The following is a 13130-nucleotide window of genomic DNA, read 5'->3' on the forward strand; positions in this document are numbered from 1 at the left end:
TGAAGTCTTGTTATGCTTGGATTGCACATATGCTGATACACCATGGCTTTGAGATTTGAGCCAGGTTCCTTGAATCCTAGGCAAAAAAATGGATTATGGGCTGAGCCACCCCTTTTTCTCTAACCTGCTTACCTGTGTCCTTATTGTGTGGGCCCTGTCCCTTATGGAGCCATGCTGCCGAGTCCGAATATTGGGTACTATTTCAGTGGACTGACATTCGCCCTTGCCACACCAGTCTTTAGTTCTAGAGCTGGACATCCTGAACACAACCTCTTTCTGGCAGCACCAAGCCAGTAGTTTGACCTCAGTCAAGTCACTTAATGCTCTGAGTCCCAATTTCCTCTTCTGTGAAATGATAGTAACAGTTAGTACCTGCTCCTGCTTACAGAATTTGTGTCTGCTCCTTAAATCTACCATTCATCCATTCAGTAAATACTTATTGAGAATTTGCCTACTTGTAAGGTATGGGGACAAGGGATGGATGATAGGATATCTGTCCTGGAGGAGCTCTTTGTCAAGTGTTGAATGTATCAAGGAAGATGATATGCATATTTAAAAAATAACTGTGGTTCACATCATGAGGTTAGCTATTATTTTAAAAATGGAAAATAGGGACTTCCCTGGTGGTCCAGTGGTTAAGAATCTGTCTTACAATGCAGGGGACACAGGTTCAATCCCTGGTCTGGGAAGATCCCATGTGCTGTGGAGCAGCTAAGCCTGTGCCACAACTAGAGAGTCAGTGCACCGCAAGAAAGATCCCACATGATGCAACGAAGGTCCTGTTGTACCTGGACCTGACACAGACATGTAAATAAATGTTTAAAAAAAAAAGGAAAATAATACGTGTTGATGAGGATGTGGAGATATTGGAACCCTGGTGCCTTGCTGGTGGGAATGTAAAATACTACAGTATGATGGTTCCTCAAATGTTAGAAAAAGAATTACCGTATAATTTAGCAATTTTACTTCTGGGTATATACCCAAAGGAAGTGAAATCAATAACTCAACAGAGATTCACAAACTAATGTTCACGTTATTCACAATAGCCAAAATGCAGAAACAACCCAAGTGGCCATCAACAAGCAAATGGATAAGCAAAATATGGTCTATGCAAACAATAGAAGATGTAAAGCCTTTAACAGGAATGAAATCTGATACATGCTACATCATGGATGAACTTTGAAAACATTGTGTTAAGTGAATTAAGCCAGATAAAAAATAATAAATGGTGTATGGTTCCACTTACCTAGGCAAAATGATAGAAACAGAAAATGGAGTGTGGAATGGAGGTTACCAGGGCCTGAGAGGAGGAAGGACATTGTTAGTCTTTGATGGGGACAGAGTTTCAGTTTGGGTTGATGAAAAAGTTCTGCTGATGGTTGCACAACTTTGTGAATATATTTTAATTCCACTGAATCATACACTTAAAAATCATTTAAATGGCAAATTTCAAGACTTCCCTGGTGGTCCAGTGGTTAAGACTCCACACTTCCAATGCAGGGGGCTGTGGGTTCTATCCTGGTTGGGAACTAGAATCCGACAGGCCATGTGGCATGGCCAAAAATTTTTTAAATTAATGGAAATTTTTATGTAATATATATTTTACTGCAACTCTTAAAAACTGGAGGAATTCCCTGGCAGTCCAATAGTTAGGACTCCATCCTCTCACTGCCAAGAACCCTGGTTCATTCCCTGGTTGGGAAACTAAGATCCCATAAGCCATGTGATACAGCCAAAAAGAAAAACAATTATAATTCCCAAAATACTACACGAATACAGGATTGTTAACTTGAATTAGGATAAATGGGATTGTGTTTGTAATCAATCCCTCTTTCAAAAAGTGCAGTATGCATGAAATTACTTTGTCATTATTTATTATGTGATATTGAAAAGTGAGCACCCATCCAGATAAACTTTAATAATAATTTATTTGTGCCCCGTCCTGCTCTAAAAAGAATTTAAGGTAGTTTACCCTAAACATATCAGAGTAATGAGATCAAATCCAGTCAACATCAGACCAAATATAGAAAGTGAGATATAAAACAGAAGGAGCTGATGGCACATCAGTAACTGAGCAAGACTTTCAATTGATGGCACATTAGTAACTGTTAGCCTTCCAGAAAGTATAGAACTATTTATATTCATCAGACTTTTTATTAATGCTTAAAGTATCACTAATTTCAACACGGTCATCTTATGGATCCATAGTGTTTCAAATTGTTACCATTTATAGTTCTGGGAATTTATTAAGCAATTATGGAACACCTAATCAAGCAGAAAAAGGATGTGAAACTAAGAGCCTGTTTTTGTAAGTCTGAAGCCTCAGGACCTATTCTGTGCTGAATGAAACAGGCTCCTGACATTCCCTGCCCTGTTGGCCAACTCAGACTCCTGCACCTTTCCCTGGGTCCCACCACCGCCTGGCACGATGGCCATCTCCTGCATTCGGGCCCCCCCTGCCTCCCACGCTCCCCACCCAGACCCTGCCCCAGCAGCCTGGTTCCCACAGGGCCCTGCGTGTAGCCAGGACTCCTAGCCCCTGCTCCCGTTTCCTCCTTCCTGGGTCACCCTCCTGTCTTGCTGCAAGTCCTCACTTCTTAGAGAGGAGAGGACAGTTCAGCTCTCACCTCCAGGACCTCTCCAGCCCACACCAATTCTTTCTCCTTGACATCCTACTGTGCATGCAGTCACACAGTAACTGAAAGGCCTATGACCTTTGCCTCTTTTCTTGTGAGAAATGAGAAGCAAGGTGTGATTAAACCAAAGATCATTTCATATATCTTATTCAAGAAGATAAGATAGACAAATTGAGGAAGTGGCATTGAAACATATTCATTACCATATAGAAAATTAGATAGCCAGTGACAATTTGCTGTATGACTCAGGGAGCTCAACTCTGCTCTGTGGCAACCTACAGGGGTAGGCTGGGCTGGGAAGTAGGAGGGTGGTTCAAGAAGTAGGGGACATACCTCTGGGCAATTTACATTGATGTATGGCAGAAGCCAACACAACATCATAAAACAATTATCCTCCAATTAAAAAAAAATTTTCAGAAAAGATGATAAGATGTTTAGCAAATGACCTATGAGAGTCAGTAGGGATACTCGAGCTGATCTAATCCATGAAGAAATGGAGGCCCCAAGAAAGAAAATGGCTTGTTCAAAGTTACCCTGCGTGTTAGAAGCAGAGATAGACCTGGAAACCTATTTTTCTGAAACTCAGTACTGTTATATCATCATGCTAGTTTCATTTCAATTTGTGTTTTATTTCATAATCAGCAAACAGGATTTTAAATGCACCCCCAAACATAGGCCAAGTGGGGCAACATAATGTGTTAGCGAGAACATTGACTTTGCCAAAGCCAAAGACATTGGGCAAGTCCATGCGTGGCTCTGGGCCCTTCTTTTTCCACTTGTAAAATAAGGATTAACTGATGGTTTTTTGTTTGTTTGTTTTCTTTGACCATATTGCTACCCATTCTGAATCTTGTTGTTGTTCAGTCACTCAGTCATGTCTGACTCATTGCCACCGCATGGACTGCAGCATGCCAGGCTTCCTTGTCCTTTACTATCTCCCAGAGTTGGCTCAAACTCATGTCCATTGAGTCGATGATGCCACCCAACCATCAACAATCTCATCTTCTGTCTCCCCCTTCTCCTCCTGTCTTCTTTCCCAGCATCTGGATCATTCTGAATCTATGGGTTTGTATCTACCTTTTGAGCAAGCACCCTAAGAAAATTCTCTCACATGAATGGAGAGTCTTGAAATCCTGGGAGGAACATTGACAGTTGTGGGCAATTGATAAGGTTTTTAAGATGGAGAATGATGGTATAATGGAGTTGGAGCTTTAGGAGGGGCATAAACTGGTGGTCTGTATAATAGATTGATGGGAGTGAGATCTCAGGGGCACAAGTGAGCTGCTAGGATTGTGCCAAAGTATTCAAGATAAGAAGGCAGGGGAGTTTGCTCTGTATTGGAGGTACTGGAAATGGAGAATAAGTGGTAATTCCAAGAGGTGTGTTCAGAGATGAAAAGGCAAGACTTGGTGGCAGATTGAATGTAAGCGATAATGGCAGGGAAGAATTTGCAATAACAACTGTGTTTTCAGTTCAGTTCACTTCAGTCACTCAGTCTTGCAACCCCATGAATCGCAGCACGCCAGGCCTCCCTGTCCATCACCAACTCCCAGAGTTCACTCAGACTCACGTCCATCGAGTCAGTGATGCCATATAGCCATCTCATCCTCTGTCGTCCCCTTCTCCTCCTGCCCCCAACCCCTCCCAGCATCAGAGTCCTTTCTAATGAGTCAGCTCTTCGCATGAGGTGGCCAAAGTATTGGAGTTTCAGCTTCAACATCAGTCCTTCCAATGAACACTCAGGACTGATCTCCTTTAGAATGGACTGGTTGGATCTCCTTGCAGTCCAAGGGACTCTCAAGACTCTTCTCCAACACCACAGTTCAAAAGCATCAATTCTTCGGTGCTCAGCTTTCTTCACAGTCCAACTCTCACATCCATACATGACCACTGGAAAAACCATAGCCTTGACTAGATGGACTTTGTGGACAAAACAATGTCTCTGCTTTTGAATATGCTATCTAGGTTGGTCATAACTTTCCTTCCAAGGAGTAAGCATCTTTTAATTTCATGGCTGCAGTCACCATCTGCAGTGATTTTGGAGCCCCAGACAATAAAGTCTGCCACTGTTTCCACTTTTTCCCCATCTGTTTCCCGTGAAGTGATGGGACCAGATGCCATGATCTTCGTTTTCTGAATATTGAGCTTTAAGCCAGCTTTTTCACTCTCCTCTTTCACTTTCATCAAGAGGCTTTTTAGTTCCTCTTCACTTTCTGCCATAAGGGTGGTGTCATCTGCATATCTGAGGTTATTGATATTTCTCCCAGCGTTCCAGCTTGTGCTTCTTCCAGCCCAGCGTTTCTCATGATGTACTCTGCATATAAGTTAAGTTAGCAGGGTGATTTTTAGGAACCCTAGAATATGACTTTTCCACCAATATGCATAGGGCTTCCCAGGTGGTTCAGTGGTAAAGAATCCACCTACCAATGTAGGAGACACAAGAGACGTGGGTTCGGTCTCTGGGTTGGGAAGATCCCTTGAAGAAGAAAACGGCAACCCACTCCAGTATTCTTGCCTAGAAAATTCTATGGACAGAGGAGCTTGGTGGGCTACAGTCCATGGGGTCACAAAGAGTCGGACATGACTGAGCGATGGAGCATGTAAGTACCAATACGTATGCTATTCCTGTCGGATGAATTCTGCTTCAACCCGAGGTGTTGAGGTGTTTGTGAAGCATCCAGGTGAAGACATATGGGCTTGAGCATGACCAAAGATTTGGCAGGAAGATAAAGATATAGGAGAGTCAACAGCATGAGGGAAGAGGAGAGAAGGAAGTCTAGAAACTTGAGTTCAGATCTTGAGGGAGCAGCAATATTAGACATAAGGAGAAAGATGAAACAAGAAAGGAATAGAGAGGAAACAGGGTGGTAAATGAAACATGAATAATAAAGAGAAACCAGAGGAAAAGAAAGGTTTAAGAAGATGAATATCCATTACATCAGAAGCTTTGGGGTTTGAAAAGGATAAAAACAGATGTTTAATTTTTGCAAAGAGAGTATGAGATGAAAACTAGCTTTTTATAAGTGAAAATCTATAATACTTTTGATGTGTGTGATATGATAGACTATGAGGAGTAAATGAAATCTTTTGATGGCAAATTGTTTTTACAGTTGATGAGCAAAAATAAACTTCAAACAGACTGGTTTTCAAAAGAACATCCTTCTGTTGGAGAGCTGGGAAGTTGAGGAGGGGATGGGGAAAAGGATTAAAAGAGGGAACAGATTAAGGTGTGTGGGCAAAGAAGAAACTTACTAGGAAATCCTAACACATACATAGTGCATTAATGATCTTGTGTACAAAATAGGGCTGCATTCATCTTTTTAAAAAGCTTTCCTTTCCTGTCTCTTGGTTATGGTGTCATCTGAAGCAAAGAGGAGGTGTTATATAGGATGGAATTAGCCATCCAAAGTTATGTTTTTATGCTACCTTATAATGTTGCTTCAGAGAAAAAACAGTCCCTTACCATTTCCTCCTTAATGATCTGGGGATGTGGGTGAAGGGAGATCCATTTTTACATGTAAATCAAAGCCAGAGAGTACATTTAGTGTAGAGTAGATTTGTGCAGGCTGATCTGGCATCATCAACTCCATCCTAATTACAGTGTTCCACCCCTGGGTAGATATCAACCAGGACATAAATTGCTCTACGTGTTTAAGGTTTTAAAATTACTTGAGTACTCCCAATGTTTTCACCTACATAATATACACTTGATGACTTTAGATATTAAATCCTTGAGTTTTTTCCAGTGCTTTGGAATAATAAAGCAGGCAATCATCAGCTAGAATCATTAATTTTCTCCAGTTTTATAAAGTTATTTGTAATGATAACAAAGGAGAAGAAAAGAAAAAGAATGACTAACAATGGTGTGAGAATTTTTCTTTTTTTTTAACCTGAACTGAAATGAAGCCCACCAGTGTTCAGGGGACTTCCTGTTGTTGGGAGTTTTATCCATTGCACTCAAAAAAATACTAAAATGAAGCAGTTGAATTTGGAACATGACCTGACCAGGGACTTTTTTTGCTTCTGAGTTGTGAATATTTTCTTGTGTCAGATTGCTAAAGACTCCTAGGGGTCTCTAAGTTCTCATATAAATGTTGAATGGTAAGACTGACTTCTGCCCACTTAGTTATTTCTGCATTGTGACTTCATTTAATTGTCAATACATCCTTAAACAGTCTTGCCAAGTTACTTAAGCCCAGTGCTTCACGGGGCAAAAGAAGCTGGCTGCACTCTGGTTTTCTATGAACACTTAACTGTTGCTGTGGTCCTACTTAATGTCACGACTCTTAGAAACAGATTGGTATTGAGGCCTGTATTTCTTTCTGACATAGCAATTATCATTATTTCAGGACGATTTACAAAAATCAAAGGAACCTTTTACTTAGAGACTCATTCAGTTCAGTTCAGTTCAGTCGCTCAGTCGTGTCCGACTCTTTGCAACCCCATGAACCACAGCACACCAGGCCTCCCTGTCCATCACCAACTCCCGGAGTTTACTCAAAGTCATGTCCATTGAGACAGTGATGCCATCCAGCCATCTCATCCTCTGTCATCCCCTTCTCCTCCTGCCCCCAATCCCTCCCAGCATCAGGGTCTTTTCCAATGAGTCAACTCTTTGCATCAGGTGGCCAAAGTATTGGAGTTTCAGCTTCAGCATCAGTCCTTCCAATGAACACCCAGGACTGATCTCCTTTAGAATGGGCTGGTTGCATCTCCTTGCAGTCCAAGGGACTCTCAAGACTCTTCTCCAGCACCACAGTTAAAAAGCATCAATTCTTTGGTGCTCAGCTTTCTTTATAGATCAACTCTCACATCCATACACGACTACTGGAAAAACCATAGCCTTGACTAGATGGACCTTTGTTGGCAAAGTTATGCCTCTACTTTTTAATATGCTATTGGGATTCCCTGGTGGCTCAGATGGTAAAGCATCTGCCTGCAATGTGGGAGACACGGGTTCAATTCCTGGGTCTGGAAGATCCCCTGGAGAAGGAAATGGCAATCCACTCCAGCACTCTTGCCTGGAAAATCCCATGGATGGAGCAACCTGATAGGCTACAGTCCATGGTGTCACAGAGTCAGACACGACTGAGTGACTTCACTTTCACTTTTCCTTCCAAGGATTAAGCATCTTTTAATTTCATGGCTGCAGTCACCATCTGCAGTGATTTTGGAGCCCCCCAAAATAAAATCTGACACTGTTTCCACTGTTTCCCCATCTATTTCCCACGAAGTGATGGGACAAGAGACTCATTAGCTACTAATAAATATGATCTTGAAGTAACTTTTTTGGCAGAATTATACTTCTTGAAATTGTATCCTTGGTCAATGGCTGTCCTTTCTCAGTTTTGTCTTATAACAAGCATTTATAAATAGATATAAAATTTTCATTTTAAGAAAAGATAATCGTTATAGTATAGGGTAAATTGTAGGATATCTTTCAAATGGGGTGTATATGTCATCACTGTCAGTAACATTCATTTTAAAGTGTCATGTAAACCATTTTAAAAAATTATAAATGCAGTAAGTATTTAAATTTTTATTTTTGCTACACTGGGTCTTCATTGCGGCACTCATCCTTTTCCTAGTTGCGACATGGGGAATGGGGCTTCTCTAGTTGTGGCTGTGGGATTCTCTTACTGCAGAGCATGAACTCTGGAGTGTGCAGGCTCATTCGTTGTCATTGGTTGGCTTAGCTCCCCTGTGGCATGTGGGATCTTAGTTCCCCAACCAGGGATCAAACTGGTGTCCTCTGCATTGGAAGGTGGATTCTCAACCACTGGACCACCAATAAAATCCTTACTTTTTTTTCAAATCAAAGATTGAAGAAGGGTGAAGAGTAAAATATAAAAATTTTTCCTCTGTTTTCTTGTCTTCATTATCACTCTCTAAAGAAAATCACTTAACAATGTTTTAAGATTCTTGGCATGAATTTTCTAAGCATTAGATAATTTTACATATATGTATGTATACACACTCATTTTACACAAATAGTGTGACTTTTATACAACTAGTCATATTCTACACATTGTTGTACATTTGGTTGTTGTTTTTTAAAATTCACTTTAAACTCTTGGACTGTGTCGTATCAGCATGATTCAGTCAGCTTCATTCTTTTTAAAAACTGCCTGGCATTTCATTGTGTGTATGTACCATAATTTAAGTAACTTCCAGTTTATGTCTTGTTGTTGAGGTTCTGTTGTTTTAATTACAAACAATGAACATGTTTAGAAGTGAAAACGCTGAGTTAAGTCACACACACCAGTCAATGTGTGTTTTAAAGCATGATGAGTTATATCTTGTACAGATTTATCCTTTTGCTAGTATTATCTGAGCATGTTTTCATATCTTCATCTGCCAGTCTTCCTTTGAGGTTTGCAGTGTCTGACATACTATAGAAGCTGAAAATTGTTACCTCTGTTGGATTCATATGTACTGAGCGTTTTTTTTATAAGACTAATAGTCATTTGTATATTTGTGTGAATTTCCTATATCACATCCTTTGATTATTTGTTGCTATTTGTTATATCTATTCTTATGAAAGGAAAATAAACTATTTTCTAGGGTAGGCTACTGTTTAATAGATAATTCATGAGGAGCTCACAGGAAACCACAAATGTGTATATTCTACATGTGAACACTTGTACAAACACTGATTCACTTGGAGGCCCGAAAGAAAGCCCTAAAAGGAAAGTGTGGCCATACAACCTGAGGAGAGAAGGAAAACAGTCTAGAGATAGACGTGGGGATGTTTCTTTTGTTTTTCTATTGCTACATTGAAAACCAGCCACAAACTGTTGCCCTGAGACAGGAGCCGCCTGAGCATAGCAAGACTGGCTTTTTGCTGAAGTCATGTAGATAAAATCAGGGCGTTGGCCAGTTGCACTTCTTACAAGGTATTCTTCTAAGTTTACGCAGTTGTGGCTGAATTCAGTTCCTTGCAACCATAGGACTGAAGTTCCATTTCCTTGCTGGCTATTAGCTGGGGGCCACTCAGCTTCCCTGGTGGCTCAGAGGTTAAAGCATCTGCCTGGAATGCAGGAGACCTGGGTTTGATCCCTGGGTTGGGAAGATCCCCTGGAGAAGGAAATGGCAACCCACTCCAGTACGCTTGCCTGGAGAATTCCATGGAGGGAGGAGCCTGGTCCATGGAGGGAGGAGCCTGGTAGGCTACAGTCCATGGGGTCGCAAAGAGTCGGACACGACTGAGCGACTTCACTTTCACTTTCACTCAGCTTCCAGAGGCTGCCTGTGATCCTTGGTGTGTACCCCACCTCCATCTCCAAATCCAGCAAAGGAGAACGTCCTTTGTGCTATATCCTTCTTGTGCTTCCAATCTCACTGATTTTTAGATCCAGATCTAGAGTCCATGGGAGTAGGAGATGCCCAGCTTGATAATCTACCTATCTTAAGGTCAACTGATTTGGAACAAAACAGAATGGCAAAATATCTTCACTTATGTTAGTGTTTGATTGACTAACTGGGAGCAGGTGTATGTGCACTAGGGGCCAGGAATCTTGCGGGCCATGTTAGAATTCTGCATACCACACCTCCCACCTGCCTTTCCAATAGAAACAGAAAAAGCACATGTCTTCTGGCTGTAGGAAATCAATCACACAGAAACATGGAATGCTAGAGGAAGGGGGATGGGCAGGCATCTAACCCCATGCACACAAGAAAAGGCATTCCTATAGGTCAAAGATCATGATGTGAGCAATGAAATAGCAGAAGGCTGGAGAGAAAATCTAGGAAACCACATGTGCGATGTAGGGATCAGGCAGACCTTCCTGACCAAGAAACCAAAGCTGATATTTCCTACCCCAGTGTCTGCCCTCTTGCCCCCACACTATGGCCCACAAATAGGTCATTCTCTGGCTGCATACATGGATTTTGAGTCCTTTAACTTTGCCATTTCTTCTCATGCCAGAGTGATCAGAATGTGGTTTTGTGAGATGTTGGCCTTGGGTTTTCAGCAGAACAGAATGAACTGTCTACAACCTAAGTAGGTGAGCCACTGAGGGGAACTGTATTGATGACTGTTATTCTAAAAGAATTCTAAAACACTGCTTCCCCCCACCCCACTCTCTCTCTCTTTCATCTTCCCACCTGCTGCTGATTCAGGCATATTATACGTGACTTGCTTGAGACTGAAGAGACTTACATAAAAGAGATTAAGGACATAATTGATGTAAGTAGATTTGGGGCAAGGGGGATGTTAATCATGTATTCAAACTGTAAAAATTTTGTTGCAGAAAGAAATTCAGGATAGTTGCCTTATGTGTCTAGAATTCCCACCAAAGTTTCAGGTCTTATAATAGCACACGTGGTTGTTTTTTTTGTTTTTTTCAGGAGGACATTCTATGTTGATTCATGTAACAAAATAACTTACAAAGGATTGTAACAACTCATATGATTCCAGTAATGCCCCACTTAGGTTCATCATATGCTTGCCAACAGGATGTGATAATTTAAACATTTTGATACATAGAATTGTTTCTCATTGTATTAAGTAGTATTCTTTTTACTTAAGAGTAAAGTTTATATTTTCTCTATCTTCCTAAGGTAGTAATCTTGAGAAATAAACTATATGTATAAACTTATAATGGAAAGTTTTTACAATAAAACATCAGAATAAAACCAAATATCCAGTAAAAAGGGGAATGGTTGATGCTAAATTAAGTATTAGTCAACTGTTACAAAATAATTATTTTTAATAATAAAAATCAACATTGAAATAAATGCTTGTAAGATTAAATTAAAAATAGTACTTCTAGAAATTTACAAGCAGAGTCTAAAAAGGCATACAGAAAACCAGACTACAAATTATATATGTATTATGATTATAACCATACATAATAAGCTTTTAAAAGCCATAAAGGAAATAAGACAATAGTAATTGCATCAGGTCATAAAATAAGAGGTAAGTTTTTTTTCCTTTTCCATTTGACTTTTGTGGCGAATTTAAAAAATGGATTTCTTCTTCCTGTAAAAATACCATCATTTTATCATTGCCATTAAGCCATCTTAGTCTGAAGATAGATCAATGAGGAATATAACATCAAAAGAAAGTATCTGAAAGAATGGCTTGCAAGAAACATGTGTGCTATACTCCCCAATTATTGAAGTTTTGGCCTCTACACTGTCTAATTCAGATCATATCTATGTGTTCCTGTTTGTAAAACCTACCCTCTTTCCACCTCTGCAGGGATATATCATTCCAATGGATTTTATTTGGCTGAAGCATCTAATTCCAGATGTTCTGCGGAATAACAAGGAGTTTCTCTTTGGGAACATTAGAGAACTTTACGAATTTCACAACAGGTATATAATGATTCAAATTATCAGAGAAAACGGAAAATAAGAGAAGGATGGAAATCACTTCAGTTCAGCTCAGTCTCTCAGTCGTGTCTGACTACTTTTTGTGACCCCATGGACTGTAGCACACCAGGCTTCCCTGTCCCTCACCAGCTCCTGGAGCTCGCTCAAACTCATGTCCATTGAGTCGGTGATGCCATCCAACCACCTTATCCTCTGTCATCCCCTTTTCTTCCTGCCTTCAACTTTCCCAGCATTAGGGTCTTTTCCAATGAGTCAGTTCTTTGCATCAAGCGGCCAAAGTGTTGGAGTTTCAGCTTTTCATATTAAAAAGCAGAGACATCACTTTGCCTCCAAAGGTCCATCTAGTCAAAGCTATGATTTTTCCAATAGTCATGTATGTATGAGTGCTGAAGAATTGATGCTTTTGAACTGCGGTGTTGGAGAAGACTCTTGAGAGTCCCTTGGACTGCAAGGGGATCAAACCAGTCAGTCCTAAAGGAAATCAGTCCTGAATATTCATTGGAAGGACTGATGCTAAAGCTGAAACTCAGCTTCAGTGGATTGGATTGGGGTAGGATGAGATGAGAATGAGGTGAGAAGGTCCCCAAGGAAGAAGGGAAAAGACATTAATGGAGCATGTACTAGTGTCAGGCGTCGATGTTGTATTCATTCATGGGTTCCTTTCCTTATTCATCTATTTACACATCAGCATTTATTGAGCACCTGTTCTGTGTCAGGCACTGTGTTCCGCATTAGGAGTACAAAGTTGACTAAGACACAAGTCCACTTACCTATTATCATAGAGGGGTGCTGGGAACCAGGGTGTTAGAAAATGCTAACCAGTCAGACAATTGTCCCTTTAGCCCATAGCTCCTGTTCTTTTAGCCCAATTGTCCTTTTAGCCCAAGGTGTTGGGTTCTAAAGAATGAGAAAACGAGGGAACTTAGGAAATCATGTTCCAACTCTTTCATTTTACAGATGACAAAACCACATCTTGTGTTTACTACTTTACCCATTCTGATGGCTCCAGGCTCTCACATCTACTTGATAGGAGGGAAGAGACTGCTTGGTGAATGGAATCACAGTTGTTTCTTAACCACATCTCTTTGCCATTGGTCAGACACAAAGCTGAAATAAAAATACTATTTCTGTTTCTTTTCCTGGAGAAGTTATACA

General features: G+C 40.6%; 1 protein-coding gene across 1 annotated transcript in view; it reads left to right on the forward strand.

Moving 5' to 3' along the window:
* MCF2L2 (MCF.2 cell line derived transforming sequence-like 2) overlaps positions 1-13130 on the forward strand; it is a 280616-nt gene that overhangs the window by 194153 nt on the left and 73333 nt on the right. Inside the window, exons 16-17 of the mRNA XM_018047459.1 lie at positions 10758-10824; positions 11842-11957. Of these exons, the coding sequence (XP_017902948.1) occupies positions 10758-10824; positions 11842-11957 (183 nt within the window). The remainder of the gene's footprint in view (positions 1-10757; positions 10825-11841; positions 11958-13130) is intronic.

This window comes from Capra hircus, chromosome 1 (genome assembly GCF_001704415.2).
Source record: "Capra hircus breed San Clemente chromosome 1, ASM170441v1, whole genome shotgun sequence".
In the NCBI taxonomy this organism is placed as follows: Eukaryota; Metazoa; Chordata; class Mammalia; order Artiodactyla; family Bovidae; genus Capra; species Capra hircus.